Below are 17,744 nucleotides of genomic sequence, written 5' to 3'. Positions count from 1 at the left end.
GCTAACACCTCGTTACTTATAATAATAACTTACAACAATGCCAGAGTGTTTTTTGTTTTAATAGCCTATGACAGAGAAAACCCACATACATCAAATACAAATAAAAATACTAAGGTTTTTAACAAGGAAAGAGTGATTGTATTTCTATAATTTATCTTGAATTTACAATTTGCCTTATTTTTTCTTTTCTTTTCTTTTTCTTCTCGATATGTGACTTGTATAATGTATACAGTACTTTTTTTTTGTTACTTTTATATCTTTTGTTAAACGCATTTAAGTTAAGCTCAATCTCAAGTATTGCAATGTTTCGTGTATATTCACATGTATAATTACAAACTTGTCGGATACATCTAAAGTTGTATACATAAACTACAATAAACTATGCCTTGATAACTGTTACAACATATCAATTGCTATACTAAATACTTCAAGTGGCATTAAGGCCTTTACAATCAGTGTGCTTACACATGTCTAGGGTGTCAAAATTGCAGAATAATTCATGTCGTATACAAGTTGCAGACATTGGTTAATTGAGCTCTGAGATATGAATTAGACCGAGTAACTCAAGTAATCTCAGTATAGATCGTTGAGCATCGCAGCTTTACGGTTAAAACAGTCGCTTGGCAAATTTGTTTAGCTGCACATTCTATCTTTAGCGCGTTGCAACCATTTCGCTAAAGTAAAACAACCTTTAGCTATTATAAAAATGTTTACTTACTGTATTCCGTAATATATAAAGAGTTATAATACACTTGCCTCAGCAAACCTGCAGACTAAGCCAATTTGCTTTTAACTGGCTAGATTTCCACTAAAATAGTCCCTTAAAATTGTCAGATTCATTTCCTGTACTTAAGTTTGTTGCTACAGGAAAGGTAGTAAAGGAGTGTTTATTATTGAAGTGATACTATTTTAATATACTACATAATTTGTTTCTAAGCTCTACAAAATATCAATTTTTAAAAGGAATTTCCAAATTAATGTTTTGGGGTAAAATATGGGAAACCCCAATTTTTACCTCATAAAACTTCCCAACCCTGTTCCTACAGTCCGATCATGACGGTTGTTCTCAACCTCTTTAGAACTAACGTAGGTTTATGTAAACCTAGATATTTGGAACAAACATGCGCTTGTTCCAAATTTCATCAAAATCGAATTAGAATATTCATCTTATATATGAGTTTGAATGGACGATATTTTTGGAGTCTGGGGACACCAAAAACGGAAAAGTTAATCGGTTCCGGGCCTAGATCTTACCAACATACCTACGGTAATAGCTTATTCCCTATTTGGGAAATTCTCTAAAAGGAATAGCCAACTGCTGCTTGTATGTAGAAAGTCTCTTTGCACGATGTACAGATGACACAGAGAATGTACACTGAGTTAAATGGCTTTGTTGTATACCATGTTCCATGTGTACTTTGTAGTATAAAACCTAACATGCATTGTTTGTTGGTTGGTATTCGTCTCAATGCAGTTCACATCCCTGTAAGATTGATAATGGTTTGTCTTCATTTTACTTTCTTATTTGTAAAATATTTATTAGTATTTATTTATAAAGTATGAAACGTTTATGACTTTTAGAAACTTGAACTATCTATTTCAACGCTAAAACTCGACTTATTTTCATAAAAAAAGTGTAAGAAAAACAATACAAAATTTAAAACCATACACTACACACAAAAAGAAACAATGAATATTTCTGTATGCATCCACTGGATTGTTGTTCTATTAGAAAATTTAAAACATTTAAGGAAATGTTTGGTTACAAATAACGATATTTGAATATATTTAAATTTATTACTATTTAATATAGTATATTTGCTACGTCGTGCGATGGTTACTTCCAATTTATATAATGAACGGCGACCCGTCCTGAGCTAAGTTATACCGATGCTACTTATCACTTAACCAACAACATCTCAAGTTGATGAAGACGTGTTAATCTCTCCTTCCATATCTCACTGTTCTTGAGTTTCAACATTATTAAACTACTTAGTATAATATTAAAAACGGTTTGAATAATATTTGCGAAATATTATTCAAGTCTTTTTATCTTTATTTCCAACAAATGTGACACAAATAACAATAATCAAAAATTGTTTTTTACAAAGTACCAAAATGAAAAGACAATTTTGCAAACATAAAGGAGAATAGTATCATTTTATGACTCAGTTGAAACATTACTCAAGAAGATGCTTATAATATACCCCCACTTGGTGGCAATATAACTGAAAAGGCAACTTGTAATATGTCAAGAAAAGCAAATGGCGGGCGGGAATTTATCTGATGCACTGAATGCAATGTTTGTAAAGTAGATGGTCTATTAGGTAGACGATCGAAACCATCTACAAAATTCAAATTGTTAAGTCTCCTCTTCATATACATAGATTTTTTTAGTTTTAGTGAATAATCTATGAACGAAATAAGCGTATGTATCAGTGTAAGATCTGAACCCGAAACCGATATTATTTTTTCCTTTTGATTTCCCTAGAGGAAAAACACACTTTCCGTTCATATTCATTTAAAAATATTTATGTGTTCATTAGAACGACAACTCGGTCAAAAGTCATGCGATTTTGATTAGTTTAGATGGATTCGTGAACCAGCAAGTTTGGACTATGGGAACGGGGGTTTATGAGGTTAAAATTGGATTTCACATTTTTGAATCCTTAAAACATAAAATTATCTTAATCTGCAGGTTTTGCAGTAGCATGGATTTTTTTAGTTTAAGCTACTGAAGCATGTTTTTTCGTAGCTAATAATTAGGTCTACTCACTTTTAATCTAAACATGTACTCGTATTGATAGTTAAAACGTGTTTGGTTGGCTTAAAACGTTGAAAAGAGGGAACAACAGACTGGCAAAATATTTCTTGGATTATGATTAAAATTGTTTGTTGCATTAATATGTCGTGTCACGTTATTATACTGTATATTATCATAGTATACTTCTAAAACCGATAAAAATGTATCACTTAAATGAATTATTAAAATTGTACAAATAAATGCTGCTAGGAAGAAACACTAATAATTGTTTTACAAAAGTGTTAACATATACAGAGTTTAAAACTACCTACTTTAAATAAATGAGTCCAACTTTGACACAAAACAATCCAACTTTGCCAACATTTGCGTGTGTCAAGTGTTGAGAGTTTTGTCTCTTCTCACTTCACAACAAACTCACATAATTGTATAAACTCACGATCCACGACGAACGTCTGAGTTAAAAGTAAACTGTCACGCTGTATAAAATGAATCTACAGATAATTCAAGACAAACTTTGAATTTTTTATTTAAGACTACTTTGTTTGTTAATTTACTTTATATTAGTTGCCTCTCTCTTGATTTAAAAAGAGAATATAACAGAGAAGAATAATGTGGTTTTTAAAAGCTACCATCTATTACACATCCGCCATTGGCTATAGTAATCAGACTATTCTATTGTACCATTTCATTTTATGATAGTCTATTTGTTTTAATTCGATCAGTGCCAGTGCCAGAGTGGACCAATGAATCAATCGAGATTAAAGATAAGATTGATAAAGAAACATTTAGCCTAAAAGGAAATTTTGAGAATATTAATATGCCTCCTCTAGTAAAGGTCTGCAGGGTTGGTAAGTGGCAACGTCGCGTCGCACTGGTCGAAATATTTCCATGGTAATAACGGTAAAAACAAAGTGTAAATATTTTAGTGGAACAGCTGTTTCATTAGGCTGGTTCAGCGGTGTTGCCATTTTAGGCTCAATTTCTAAAAAAAATCTATCAACACTTTGGCTTCCTTTTAAATTTGATGTTTATAATTTCATATCGAGAATGTTTGCTAGATTCGAACACAAACTACGTTCCATCTCCCGCGATATACTGCAACACACTATAAATAATTCAAACCGTGCCTTGTACTCTGTTAAACTAAGGTGTTTAAGCAAATGCACATCTAGACCCATGGGATAACAGCTGTAGCACTGTTTTAAATGTGCCCTGGCAAAGTTGAATCTACGGTTGTATTGAATTCCAATAATTCTAAATGAATTCTAACTAGTTTGCAGCTGTAGGGCGTCCATGTTTGACTTAAGTACCTATGCAAATATAAATTATTCAAGATTTCTTCCCTTCTATAAGATTTCAACGGTGTTTTTCGGAACCCTTTAGCACTAGATCCACTACTGTACCTCCTATCTACAAAACGAAATGAAAAGAGCTCTAAGTGATGAAGACAGTTCTCTGTATTGGCAAAACCCCTCCGCACCAATTCGATAAAAAATAATCACAAAAAAATTAGAACAACTGAAATAATTTTAGAACGTTCTACGACAGAAAACCCCGCTTTAATTGTTTATCTTGTTTTTCATTGATAGCATCACGAACTTTGGTCGATTAATGACGAGTTCAATCCTAGCTATAACTACAAAAGTTTGATATTTTTAAACCCTTCATAGCGTTTTGGATTTTCTATAAAATATATTTACGCCACCATGGTGGATTCAAAAATAATACCTCTCAAACTTACACTCATATTATATCACTACATGTTGATATTTAAAAAATATTTAGGGTTGGATGAGATTCAAAAGCTGGAAAAGCACAATCCCATAATGCAACAGGAGATATTTCAAGGCATGTCACTAGCAAAAGATCCATTACCAGATGAGCATCTATACAATCACTGTCTGGCTGACAAAGGCGTTGGAAATGAATTCATACCGAGATGAAAAGCGTTACATTATTCAATGTTGTTATGCTCCATGCACACTCTCCATTGGTAATATCTTTTATTGCATTTTAAATTTTTGTTTTTGAAAAATCAATCAGAATATGAACCTTTTAGGATGTTCAGCAGCTTAAAAAATATTTTTGGGATTTATTCTATGTTAAATTGCAAAAAGTAAGCAAAGAATGTCGAAAACTTTTTCTATAGAAGGGGCATTTTTTATTTTACAATTTTTACTCCCTTTTTGACTTTACTATTAAGTAGTGTTAAGTAAAAATACAGGGTTTCCATAAAGATATGGTGGTGTTTGGTTATGAAATAAAAATAAAACGTGAAAAGAAACAAAAAAACTAAAAAAGATTTTATACATAGCTAATAAGCTTCAACATGACAACAATTGCTTGATCTACTAAGTCCAGACGATGACCTTCTCAGCCCACAGTGCAACATGTACCTTGTTACAATGGGGACTGCATACCTGGTTAATACTAGTAGAAAGGCTAAACTATGTTTTTGACATCCTAAATGGCCGTTATACTAGAGTCACTGACTTTAGTTAACTTAGTTACACACTTTTCTTGACGGAAAACATGTTATAATAAAATACACTGACTATAATATTGTGGTATAATTAAGTCGTCAAGTAATCCAAATGATGTGATGTTAGGCTAAAAACCTACATGTTTCGCCGTTAATACGGCATCGTCAGGGTACAAACACAGTAAGACATTGCTGTCACACGCATACAATAAATAAATAACACGAAACGAATTACGAACATTCGTACATTTCGTGTTATTTATTTATTGTATGCGTGTGACAGCAATGTCTTACTGTGTTTGTACCCTGACGATGCCGTATTAACGGCGAAACATGTAGGTTTTTAGCCTAACATCACATCATTTGGATTACTTGACGAGGTAATTATACCACAATATTATAGTCATTCATAGTAATCCAGGGGCCATCAACATGGAATTTAATAAAATACAACTTGAAATTTATTTAAAAGAATGAGTAGGTTGTCTACTAGCACAACAATCAACACAGCTGTTTCAATTAATGTAAACAAAACTGTTTGAGCTACCGGATACAGGGGTATCAATATAAAATATTGAATTTGTCTTATAATAGTTTTACAGACAGTTAGAACCCTACCATTATTTTATTAAAACCCTGTATATAGCTTCCGCCTTAGATTAAAAGCTATCCAATGTTTTTAATTAAACCCGAATAATTTATAATATTTCAAAATTGTCTTGAAATTACATGGATTGAGAAAAGGCATTTGATCCCAAAGCCTTTTTAATAAAAAAAATCTTATAAGTTAGGTGTAAAGAGGTTAAAATAAATTAATAGTTTGCGAAGTGAATGAAATATCATATATCAATATGTTACTACAATATTGCTTTCGTTACTTTTACTACCTACCACTTTTTTATTTTACAAATTTAAGTTGGATAGTTAACTAAACAATTGTTACTAGAATATTGTGGTTTATCTTAATTTTGTGTAGTTGGTTAAGTCGGAAATGGAACTACCACTCCACCTGTATTTATTTTTGTATTTTTTCAATCTGTATACTCTGCTACACATTCTGTATATTACTGCGGAATATGCGTCTCCAAAATTATATAGTGATTTCCTATCGTTATATAACTTTAGAGCTGTTTACTTGAAAAATAGTTGACAAAATACTATGGCAATCTTACTATTTAAAGGTCTATCTACATTTTATTCGGTACTGATAAAACTAGTAATAGACATATAAAACCGTAAGCTGTTTAAAGTTGTGATCTTTTCATATGGACGAATCGAGTGGATTTGCCGAAGAACCTTCTGAATAATTCAGGAACTGAAAGCAATTGAGGTGAAGAGATGTGATCAGTCTTGCCTTCAGACGGAATGTGTAAATGTTTCATTGTCAATTCGTGTCTACCGAATAAAATTAAGGAATCTACTTGACTGGGTATGTGTCTATGTTTATTTCAGTTTAACTTCTGTTGAATTCATCGAGAAGGGTTCTTCTCTTTACAATTTCACCAGTGATTTTTGTGATATTTGTGTAGTTTTTCAGTGATTAGGAGAAAAATATATTGATCCACAGCCAGCTTTACTGCTTGATAAAAGAAGCTGAGCAAAAACAACTACTGTAAGTCTTGATAATGTCTTAAAATTGAAACGACTATTTTAAATCCAAATGATTCGAGAATATGTTTATTGGAACGTCAATAAAATACTATTTAGCTCTACGCAAACAAAACTAATTGATATTTTTTATAACCTTGTAAACGTGTTATACCCGTTTTGAGTATTCTATCTATTTAAAATACATTTTGCCTTCAGTTTGTCTCCAAGACATAATTTGTTTTAACATTCAAATAGTTTTGCCTTTGGTCTGGCTCTAACACATGTTTTGGTTTTTTTTATATTAACATATGTGCTTTATTGTTATTGTTGGTTTTTAAAATGTTCTGTTTATGTTGACGAAAATATTAATTGTTTGTACTCTATAATTTTTACTCTTAATTATATTGTGATTTTTCTCTATCAACGTATCTAACAAGTTCTAAGTATTTTTCCTCTCTATCACTATTTTCTTTATCACTAAATACCTAACCTCAGGACAAATCAAGTTAACAAAGAATAAAATAGTTCAAGGTAAAATCTCTAAATCTTCATATTTGATACTACTCAAGCCAAAAGCTAAATTATATTCTCTCTTCTCTAATCGTTTCAATCCGTGATGAAGTTTGGACCAATTTTAATGTCCTAATTTTGTTTTTTTATTCACTGACCTTAAAATCATTAGTATATTTTGTGTGGCTCATATATTATTGTAAAATTACCGTTATAAAACTGGAGAGAATATGTGTTCAAGATTATTTGGAAAGCATACTTCTGGACAGTTTCTGTTAGCAGAACTCTTTTGACAATGAAACCTTAAAACGTTATAAAGGATTGGGTGTTTTCACAAACTGCTTTCAGCGCTCAGAGGCGAGCAACGTTTTACCCACTAATAAGCTCTAATGTTAATAGTTTAATACTTAGATACTGATCAATTAGAGGGGAAATGATTATCTTTGTTTCCGACTGAAATAGTTTGACGTATTAATTTAAAATTGCTACAATTTCAATTTGTACTATATTTAATGATCTGAAGAATCAAAATATTTCAGATTTTCATCATGTCTGTGTGGAAATTTACACTAATTTAAATTCAATCACATTTAGCCCAAATCTTATCACTTTCTTGAAAACCTCAAAACGGGTAAGATTAATGGGGTGCTTCAAATTGAATGCTAAGTGAGTTAATATTAGTATATTTATAGGTTAATGTTGTAAGCACAAATAGAAGATAGAAACAGTAAAAAAGTAAACAATACAGTATGTGATATTTAGACTAAGTTTCGGTTCTAACTGTACCTTACCTAATCCAATCTAACCCTTAAGGTTATTTTTTAATAGTTTTGTTTCAACGTAGATTATGGTGATTGTCTTATAACTGGAAATACCAATATTTCTAAGACATTAGTTGACAAAATTACACATTCGTTACGCAAAGTACGAGATGTGAGGAGTAGCAAGTTATATATTTCTCTGTATTCAAGGGTTCTGCGATCAACACAGAGACGGAGAGACTTTGATCAAACACCCTCCTGGTGGATACTTGTTGATCTCTCCCGCCACCCCTCGCGCAGCCGCACCAACCTCCTGTCTACATCACAGCCTCAGTCTACCAACGGGAACATGTGAGATAAGTCTACACTCTCAGTGTCTACTCGTAGTCTACACAATCTACATGACGTCATCACATATATGCATCTCTCTCGCACTCGTGCTACGTCTGGCTCTAGCCTATCAAGGTGAGTGGTGGGGTTGTCTGTTGTGTTGGGGTTGTCTGTTGTGTTGGGGTTGTCTGTTGTGTTGGGGTTGTTCAGGTCTACAAAGAGACAGCTTGTGATCTGACAGATGTGTCACTGTTTGTAACGTATAGAGTTTATATGAATCCTGTGAGTTGATAGGTTAGTATGAGATGTAAGGTCCAAGTACAAGTTCCATCTAACCTAGCGTTCGAATTGTACACAAATTATTACTTGTGAACAGTTTTATGTATTTTGATTATAGATAATATCGAAATTCTGTGTACTACCATGTGTATTTGTAGAACAGTTTGGATAAAAATTGTATATATTACTGGCAAAGTATATAATTCAGGCATTCTTTACAATGCCTGAAGCTCTTAGGCTAAGCAAGAAATGTAGTAATAACGATAGGATTTTATACACTTTGCTTAGGAATTTTGTGTAATACTATAGCATGCCCACAAGTGTGTCAGGCAAAGTAAAAAATGATAATTTTGTTAAAGAGCTATTTACCTAACAGTATTGGTTTATTTTGTGTAAGGTTAGGTTAGGTAATTTTAGATCATTTTAGAATAGATAAGCTAATACCAAAAAAGGAATGAACAGACTTTAAAACATCCTTTAGAATAGTGAAATATTTTTATATGGTTAGGTTATTTTTTTTAGATTAAATAAATCAATGCAAACAAGGATATAAAAGTCCAAAAAGAATCCCCAACAGTATTCGTATACTATATTTTTTATGTGGATATATTTTTATACCTGCAGTGCCAACGGGAATTCTATAGAATGGATAGGCAGTATATAATGAGCTCTATTTCTTATATGCCTGGTTCATTAAAGGCAATGTATAGAATGCCTGATATATACTTTGCCTTTAACATACATTTTACCAATTATTCAGAGTTAACCTCGCACACTTGTGATGTTCTGAATGAGTTTGTGTAAATATTGCGGACGAATGTATAAATAGTAGTATTTGTTATAGTTTTAATACACATATCTAACGAAAACGTAATCAAGTAACAAAGTAATATGTATGGCTTTGCTAAATACGGTTGGAGCTATAAATGTGGATAATTAAATTCGTGTTTCGAATCAATGTCGTTACATTAGTCACTTGTTACAGCGCAGATCTAATTAATTTCGTTGTATATGGTCATAGGATATTAAATCAGTTAGAGCAAGGTTTAAAAAAGTATTAATAAACCTTAATTAAAGTTGTACTCATTAGGCTTTTAAATTTAGTTTCATATTAGTTTTACATGTCTTCTAAATAGCCATAAATAAACTCTTTGCATCATAAATTAACTCAAATTATCTGTATCTGCTGTAATCATACCACTGTAATATTTGAATAACTATTATATGGATCCATTTGCCATTACTATTTAACTTTGAGTAGTTAAAACGTTGAAATTGTTTTTGAACTGATATTTGATAACAAGAGTGGAAAGTGAGTAATTGCATTGAAGACCTTATGTTTGATCTTAAGTTTGACATATGCATAGTTTAACAGTCCGCCAGGAATTTTGATAGATTCCGAGTTTTTAAAGAGTTCTTGGTTAATTACTTGTTCAATTTTCTGATAAAACGAGTAAATCAGAGTAATTATCGTCTTAATTGTGTGATGTTTGAACAAACTGAAGTAACCTCCTGAAACAACAATTTCCCTCCTGTTGTGAACGTTGTTCCACCACCTCAGAAAGACGCAAGGGGGATTGTGTATTCCGGTTTCGTTAAGGGGTGGTTAAATTTATCGGCATGAGGTGTCATAGCCAAAGACTACGCTACGGCTCTGAGTTTGTCTCCCTCCCAGCCGAAACACATTAGTCTGCCTTGCAAATACTCAAATAGATGGTTATTTTTATGCGATAAACGCAAAACGTTCCTATAAGCAGTTTTCTTTTGTATACTTTACTTTACTTGTACCGTAGTACTGTAGAATAGTATTTAACACTTACAACGTAAATCAGTAAAGACTTAAATTAAATTTAGTTATATAAATACAGTAGACTCCCTTTTTTAACAGAGGGCCACGTTTCAAAGTAGACCATGAGATTGCATCGCAGCTGGAACAACTTATTGTGCACAATTAATAATACACAGTAGACCCTCGATAACAAGACTCTCATGGGGATTATTAAAATACTTGCTATCAAGGTTGACTTCTTATCGAGGTTTGCAATAACTTGTGAATAGGGGTTAGATAAATTCTAGAGGATTTGAAGACGGCACTCGTTATCAAGGGTGACTTGTTAGTCTTGTTATCGAGGTTCCCTTGTATATAACACCTCATAATATACACCACCTTGATTCAGGGTCTCTCTAAAAGAGTGTAGTATAGCCTTCGCCTTTTATCTTTGTATTGAATAAAGTGTCTGTTTCGTATGTTGGGAAGTTAAAGCAAGCATTTGAAATTACTTCGACTTAATTGCTTTGCGTTTATTTTCGAGTTTAGTTCCGTTTTGTTGCAAATCAATATTACAAAAAGTTCTGAAGTAATGTTTTACAAGCTTCAACGTTGACGTAAAATCTTTATTTATTGTTCAGATTATCGTTTAAAAAGACAAGGTTATTAAAAGGTAGATATACAGTTAATTGGCCATTATTCCATCAGTAAAAATATTCCATCAGTAAAAATAAAAGGGGGTGTTAAATATTGATCTCGGCAGTTAAGTCATAAAATAAACTATTAAAAATGAAACATTGGCTTTCAACACATTTGAGGAGTTTTTACAAATACATTGATGTATACGAACTTTTTCGACCTGTTCTTACAAAATACTAACATATAATTATGATTTGGACAAAACTAAAACTTTTTGATTTTTACAACCTTTCAGTTGCTACCAAAGCAAATTTATATGTATGAAAATGTTTAAGTAATTTTTAGTTGTTAATTTGTTTCGGAACTCTTCACAAAACTAGGGTTTCTAGTCAATTCAAGTCTCTCGTCGTGGTCAAGCGACTTAGTTCAAATCTAATTCCACACCATGTTCTTTACTACACCCACTACTATTCTAGTAGTTTTCACCCTTGGTTACGATTAGTCTCGCCATTGTAAATTGTAGCACCAAACGATGTTAGGGGAAATTGACCCTGCCACCAAGTAACTAATAAAAAATCGTACCAAACCACTCAATACACTATGATTGTGCCGCTAAATAAATTTTGATAAAACTTGACGCAGCCAATACAGCTCGGTGACAGAGTTGAGAGGTTGGCACAAGGTCAAGAAGGTACTTGGACCCTCTAACACCCCCCCCCCTGTCACCCCCAACCACAGGTCCACTTTGCTAATACCTGACTGGGTGATAAACGTTGGATAATATGAGTCGATTGGACACGTTGTATGGTTTAAAAGTAGTAATTTGTAAATTATGTTTGGACTTGAAGGAACATGGTGGAAACACTTTAACTTAAGTAAAATCATGTATGTTCATCGCAATTAAAATTTAACTTTAAATTACAAAGTTCTAACTCGTTTAAAATAAAGGACACTTGCTCTCCGTATTTTGATTCGACCGACAGTTTGGCCACGACAAACGTTTTTAAATCACCTTTCCAAACATTTTCTAAAATCCGCTATTTTTAATTTTTGGGGGTTGTGGTCTCTAAAGGTTTCGTTTGAAAGTTTTCTGGGTGGTTTTGGGACTAAACCTAGTCCTGCCAAATTTCAGATCCGCTAGCTCTTATAGAAGTCTGTTCGAACGGGTATACCTGATCAGTGAGTTACACATCCGGATGTATATTTATTTAGACTAATCCAATCGCAATAGGCTAAATGATTGAATCACTTTCTTAACAGCTGCTTGTTTTCATTGGCAAAATTGAAAATCAAGTTGGAAGTCGATTTGAGAGGTTATCTTTGCCTGAAAAGTATATTCGTTGTATAACTTAGTTTGAATATGACGAAAAATGTAGTTCAATACACTCCCACATTATACCAAACCATGGTTCGTGAAAATTGAGCTCGGGTTTAAAAGAGCCACGTTACGCCCTAGTGATAAATATACTAGCCTATTGAATATTGAAATTTTAGTTCATTGTGCAAAATGTGTTTCTACACATGGTTGCTTAATGTTTAGAAGTTACAAATGACAAACATTGCAGTTTCTAAGTCCAAACCAAACTATATCGTATACATCATAGTTTAAGGGGAGTGTTTCAATGGCTTGCATTAAAAAAAATTGCAAGACCATATCAGAAACAATATCTGGGATACGGCGATTGTCATTGTAATTATTGCTAGTAATTCCATTTAAAAGATAATTGGTAGTGCCCGATTCCATCAGCGTATTTGGTTTTAACTTTAACTTTTTGCTAACTACTTTTTTCAAGTCTAAAAGGATTATTATCAATATCTAAGTAGTAATTATCATGATTACGTTTGTTGTTTTAACTTAACTAAATTTTTCGTTTTGATTTAAATGCTACTAGACCATATAATGTATTTAACGATTGAGATGTGCATTGTATAATTTGTACCAAATTCATGAATAAAATATGTCTATGTCTATGTCTAAAATGCCCCTAATCTCCTGGACCCTACCTCATACATAAATACATACAAATCGTATTATATATTTTTATGAAGCTCAGTTTAATCAGACTCCCTTGCTATCCGGGTTTGTCGAAAAAAATTCATAATGTAACAAACTTTACAATAAAAAGTGTTGTTGAACTATTTATGAGAAACCCAGACAGCTAGATTATCCAATAAATTAGACTAGGCACTATAAAATCAAGAAAACTTATTGTATTAATAATATAATTTAAATAACGTTGGAAACTTTTGATACAAATTTGCATAAACATTGTATACATTTAATTTATTTTTTTCAGCTTTAGCGTTTACGTTAATTTTAATCCTAAGTCATATCTTCTATTATTTCCCATAGCCAAAACTAATATCAAAACGGTTATAAACAAAATTATACTTTTAACTTAGAAACGTTTTATTTGTGGTATTTTAAAGAGTGAAGTCTGTGTCCTGTTTAAAGTTATTGTGTGAACTTTAACCTAGATCTTACCACAGTATGAACTGAGTTTATATCTTTACTTTTAGATGAATTCTTTGAATGGGGAAGATTTCACTGGAATAATGTTGAGTTACAAAAAGAGAGGATAGTAGGGGTTCCTCTGGGGTACCTGTTCCTTGTCAACAATTTGTCGTGTAAAAGAAAGTATGTTTCCCCAAAGGATAATATCTGTCTTTATGAAACATATTTCTCGTTCAAAGGCAGTTTTATGAAAGCTTTGAGGCTTACGGGTATTTTGGCCCATTTAAAAGGTAGTAAATATTTTGAGTTAGGTATTGATTCTATCGACTTTCAAAATTAAACATTATTGAGTTTGTTTGAAAGTTTACTAATAGCTATTTACATTACAAGTGTAGTAAGAGCGTTTTTACATCACGCAGGTGAATGTTGTGCAACGAGCGGAAGCGAGTTGCATAATTCACCTAAGAGATGTAAACACGCTCTTGCGCAACGTGTAACGTACAAGATTTTACCTGACCCGACAATATACATGGGCTTACGTACAATATTTTTCATTATCCATTTCACTCATCGTCTAACAGTAACGTTCTTTTACAAACAAAAGCTAGGTTAGGAAAATACTTTAAAGCATAACAATAACATTTAAGCGCACAGCTGATTTATAGCGTTCAATGTCGATGCCTCCATAGAGGTATATTTTTTTAAGTTAATCACTCAATGTTATTTAAATGGGTTTTGTTACATCACTGAGTGAGTTTTTTTCAACTTTACATCACTCGAGAAGTAAGGAAGTTGTATACATCGCGCTTGGGATAGGGAAGTTTAACATGGCGGGTTAGGTAAAATAGGTTTACATCTCATACCGACTACAGTAAAACCACTAAGGTATAAAACGTATTCCAAGACTTTCATAAAACTTAGTATTCTCAAAACTCGTGGCGTGAATAATTCAAGTCTTCTAAAATGAAAATCTCAGCTTAACTCACTTTTCACAGGAATTGTGTTTACAATGTCAGTGAAACGATGGGGCTAATATCGTTTAAGCTTACACAATATCAAGGAAATTCTAAAACAAGCGCACAAGTGTACGAAAGTCTCCACGCGAGTGAGGTGTAAAAGAGCGGGGTAATATTTCCCCAGAGGTACGCAAGGGAATTGTTTTGCGCTGACTTTTAATGCTTTTACCTTCAACCTGAGACGCCGCATTACCTTTTAATTTCAACAAACGCGCGCTTGCTTTTAGTTCTTCCCGCTCGACGATAAGTGCATTTACACAGATCGCCTCTGATTTTTAACTGTTTATGTTCATTTTAAGAAGATAACAGTTAACAACTTGAAGAACTACGACGTTTTGCATAAATAAGTTGCATAAACACGACTGATATTCTTGCATCATGTCTTTGCAGTATGGGCATAAATATTTTATCTATCATCTAACTTCTAACGTGACAGTACTATGTTCCCACCTTCCCCATATACAGTGTGTTCGAAAGTTGCCACAAATAAATTATTGTGAAATCCGTATTGATCCTATTTGTTGTAAGATATTTTAACAAACGATTAACTACTTTTAAGTTCATTTATCGTAATAGTAAGTTTACGCCCAAGTGAAATTATTTTGGGCATTTCCACCACAATCGTAAAAAAAATTTTTCAAACGTTTCGGGATCTGGAATTTGGTCCAGTCCTCAGGTATTCTTTTTTTACTAAAGGACGGGATTCCTATTACGAAACGTCATGAAAAATTTGTTTTTCACAAATCGTGGTCGAATTAATATCTTAAAAAACGTAAACAATTGGATGGGACAGTTAGATGTATAACAAACAAACTTGACTACAATACCTTTCGAGTATTGTATTTGTAGCACAGTCGAGTGGATGTTTAATAACTTCGAGTCGCTATACTCTCGAGACCAGACTCCGAGAAACAAATTGTTCAGTTTCATCACATTGAAGCCCAGCCAAGTGTGGAAGCTTTTGTCATCTCACATGGCTATCATTTCCCGCGATGTATTGTCGGTGGAAAATTGATATTTTGAATCAGATATTTTTTAGAATTCACCATAGTGCAGAGCGTAGTGTTGTAACTGTTAGCCGTTTGTGATTTAAAATGGAAAAGATACAAGATAAGAGTAACGTTTGGTGTATAGAAAACAATATAACCATAAGTCACAGTTTGGCCACAGCTGTCTTGTCAAATTAAATAAGAGTCTGAACGACACAAACTGGGACACCGAATCGAGCTGTACAACTTCAGTCATCTTGCCTCAGCTGGCCACATGTTTGGAAACTTTTCGTTTGGCAATATTTTATATGTGGATATTAGATCAAAAATTTATTAAGAACATATACGTCTATTCTAATCTATATATCCATATACTACAATAAGGGTTTTCCAGTTACATCCCTTTTCCAGCCGTCCTACTTAATTTTGAGATCGATGTCATTTTAAAGACGATATACCGCATCTGCAAATGGTAATCAAAAACTTAATTTCCTTTAGGGCTTCGCCCCTTTCGTATAATTTATTTTAAGGTAAATTTTCAATGATCCAGTTATGCTGACCAACTTTCTGTTGCCAATAACGGTTTAAATATAAATTTTAGTTTTACATCGGTTCCTTCAATTGAATCACAGTTATTAACAAGAGACTAAACAGTTTGTGAAAATCTATTGTTAATCACTCTTTATTGCGTAGACCTAAAAGAAACAATTTTATTGTAAATTAGTAGGTTATTAATTAAACTAATAGCTGATCTAAAGAAACATATCTTGAAAAGGTTAATCTTGAAAAGGTTAACCCACTGATCTTATTTTGCTTCGGAAACAAGAAATTGGCACCGGCTGGTCCATGCAATTGGGATGTCTACTTCAGTAGTCAACAAATTGAGGAATTGTAAATTTTCAAACTATTAAAGTAAATTACTATCTTGTACTCCAAGAACCAAGCTACATCCATTACCGTGGTGATTTGAGTGTCCAATGATACATGCACATTTTAGACTTGACAACTTGAGTCTACATGTACAATAATATTCATGTATATCAACTATTCAAAATGCACATTGAGTTGTAAGAGAAACTACAACGGATAGTGAATAAAACATTCAAGTTCTCAAACCCTGTATAACAGGCAATAAAGACACCTCTTATGCCACTTCTCACTGGCCCCCGGCGACTAGCACTAGCATCTTCTGGGGTAGCTTTTTAAGCTCTGTAAAACGTTCATTAGTTTTGACTAAAACATAACCTATAAATCTACAAACCTGTAACAACGTCAAATGGAAATACAAAGACATATAACTTGACTAAACAATCATTTTTATCCAAACAAGTTCTAAAAGAATATAATAATTTATGTCTATTATCAGAATTTAGCCTTTTGTGTTTGTTTGTAAACATGTTATACATGCACAGTCATGCTAGGACGGAGTTTCAACAAGAACAGCGTAGTACTAAATGTATCTAAAATCAAGCAGAGATTTATCGTGTTGTGAAACGCCAACAAGCTTTTCAATTTACGAGAAGTTAAATTGAGTCAACATACCTTAACTCCTTAGTGGTATTTTTTGTGATAATTTCTAAGGGGAAGTAGTATTTTTATGTAGTATTGCCAATGCTTAGGCTCAGCCTTAATTTACTATTTCGATATGACGTCCAGAAAAGACAAAAAACCCGTTCAAATAGTTACTTATATTTTCTATATTTTTTCAATTAATTATATCTCAATAAATTTTGCCAATCAGATTAGACTACGAGTCTCGAGGGGTTTTGTGTGTCTAGAATACAAGATAAAAGATAAGTACAAGATATTAGTTACAGATAACTTGATTGTTAAAATACATTGTGATAAAATATTACATATTACTTTATGTTTTATATCAACGTAAGATTTTTCAATTTGAAAAAACAAACTTGTTCCAGCTAGCAGCACATTATTGAGCTCGTAAAAACATTGAGGTCACTATATCGGGCGTAGATCCAAGAAAACATTTATACTATGAACTTTTTAAATAAAATAAACAGAAATGTAAAATAGTTTACTCTTTAGGGTTTCTGCAATGTGGGGTAGGATACACTATTTGTATTGCACACGATTACTTCTCATCTACAACATAACTTTAAAATTTGGTGACCCAAAAATAAAATATTATTTTTAGTTTGCT

At 32.6% G+C, this 17,744-nt stretch overlaps 1 protein-coding gene across 1 annotated transcript in view; it reads left to right on the top strand.

Moving 5' to 3' along the window:
* Nucleotides 1-8,454: 8,454 nt before the first annotated feature.
* The window catches only part of LOC129000166 (uncharacterized), a 43,706-nt gene continuing 34,416 nt past the window's right edge, over nucleotides 8,455-17,744 (top strand). The window contains exon 1 of the mRNA XM_054427104.1: nucleotides 8,455-8,572. Within this exon, the coding sequence (XP_054283079.1) occupies nucleotides 8,509-8,572 (64 nt within the window). The 5' untranslated portion in view covers nucleotides 8,455-8,508. The remainder of the gene's footprint in view (nucleotides 8,573-17,744) is intronic.

This window comes from Macrosteles quadrilineatus, unplaced genomic scaffold (assembly GCF_028750875.1).
Source record: "Macrosteles quadrilineatus isolate MER2022 unplaced genomic scaffold, UCM_ALF_1.0 Scaffold_8__2_contigs__length_117827958, whole genome shotgun sequence".
Taxonomy (NCBI): domain Eukaryota; kingdom Metazoa; phylum Arthropoda; class Insecta; order Hemiptera; family Cicadellidae; genus Macrosteles; species Macrosteles quadrilineatus.
Note: the sequence above shows the minus strand (reverse complement) of the source record. Positions and strands in the feature narration are given on the sequence as shown.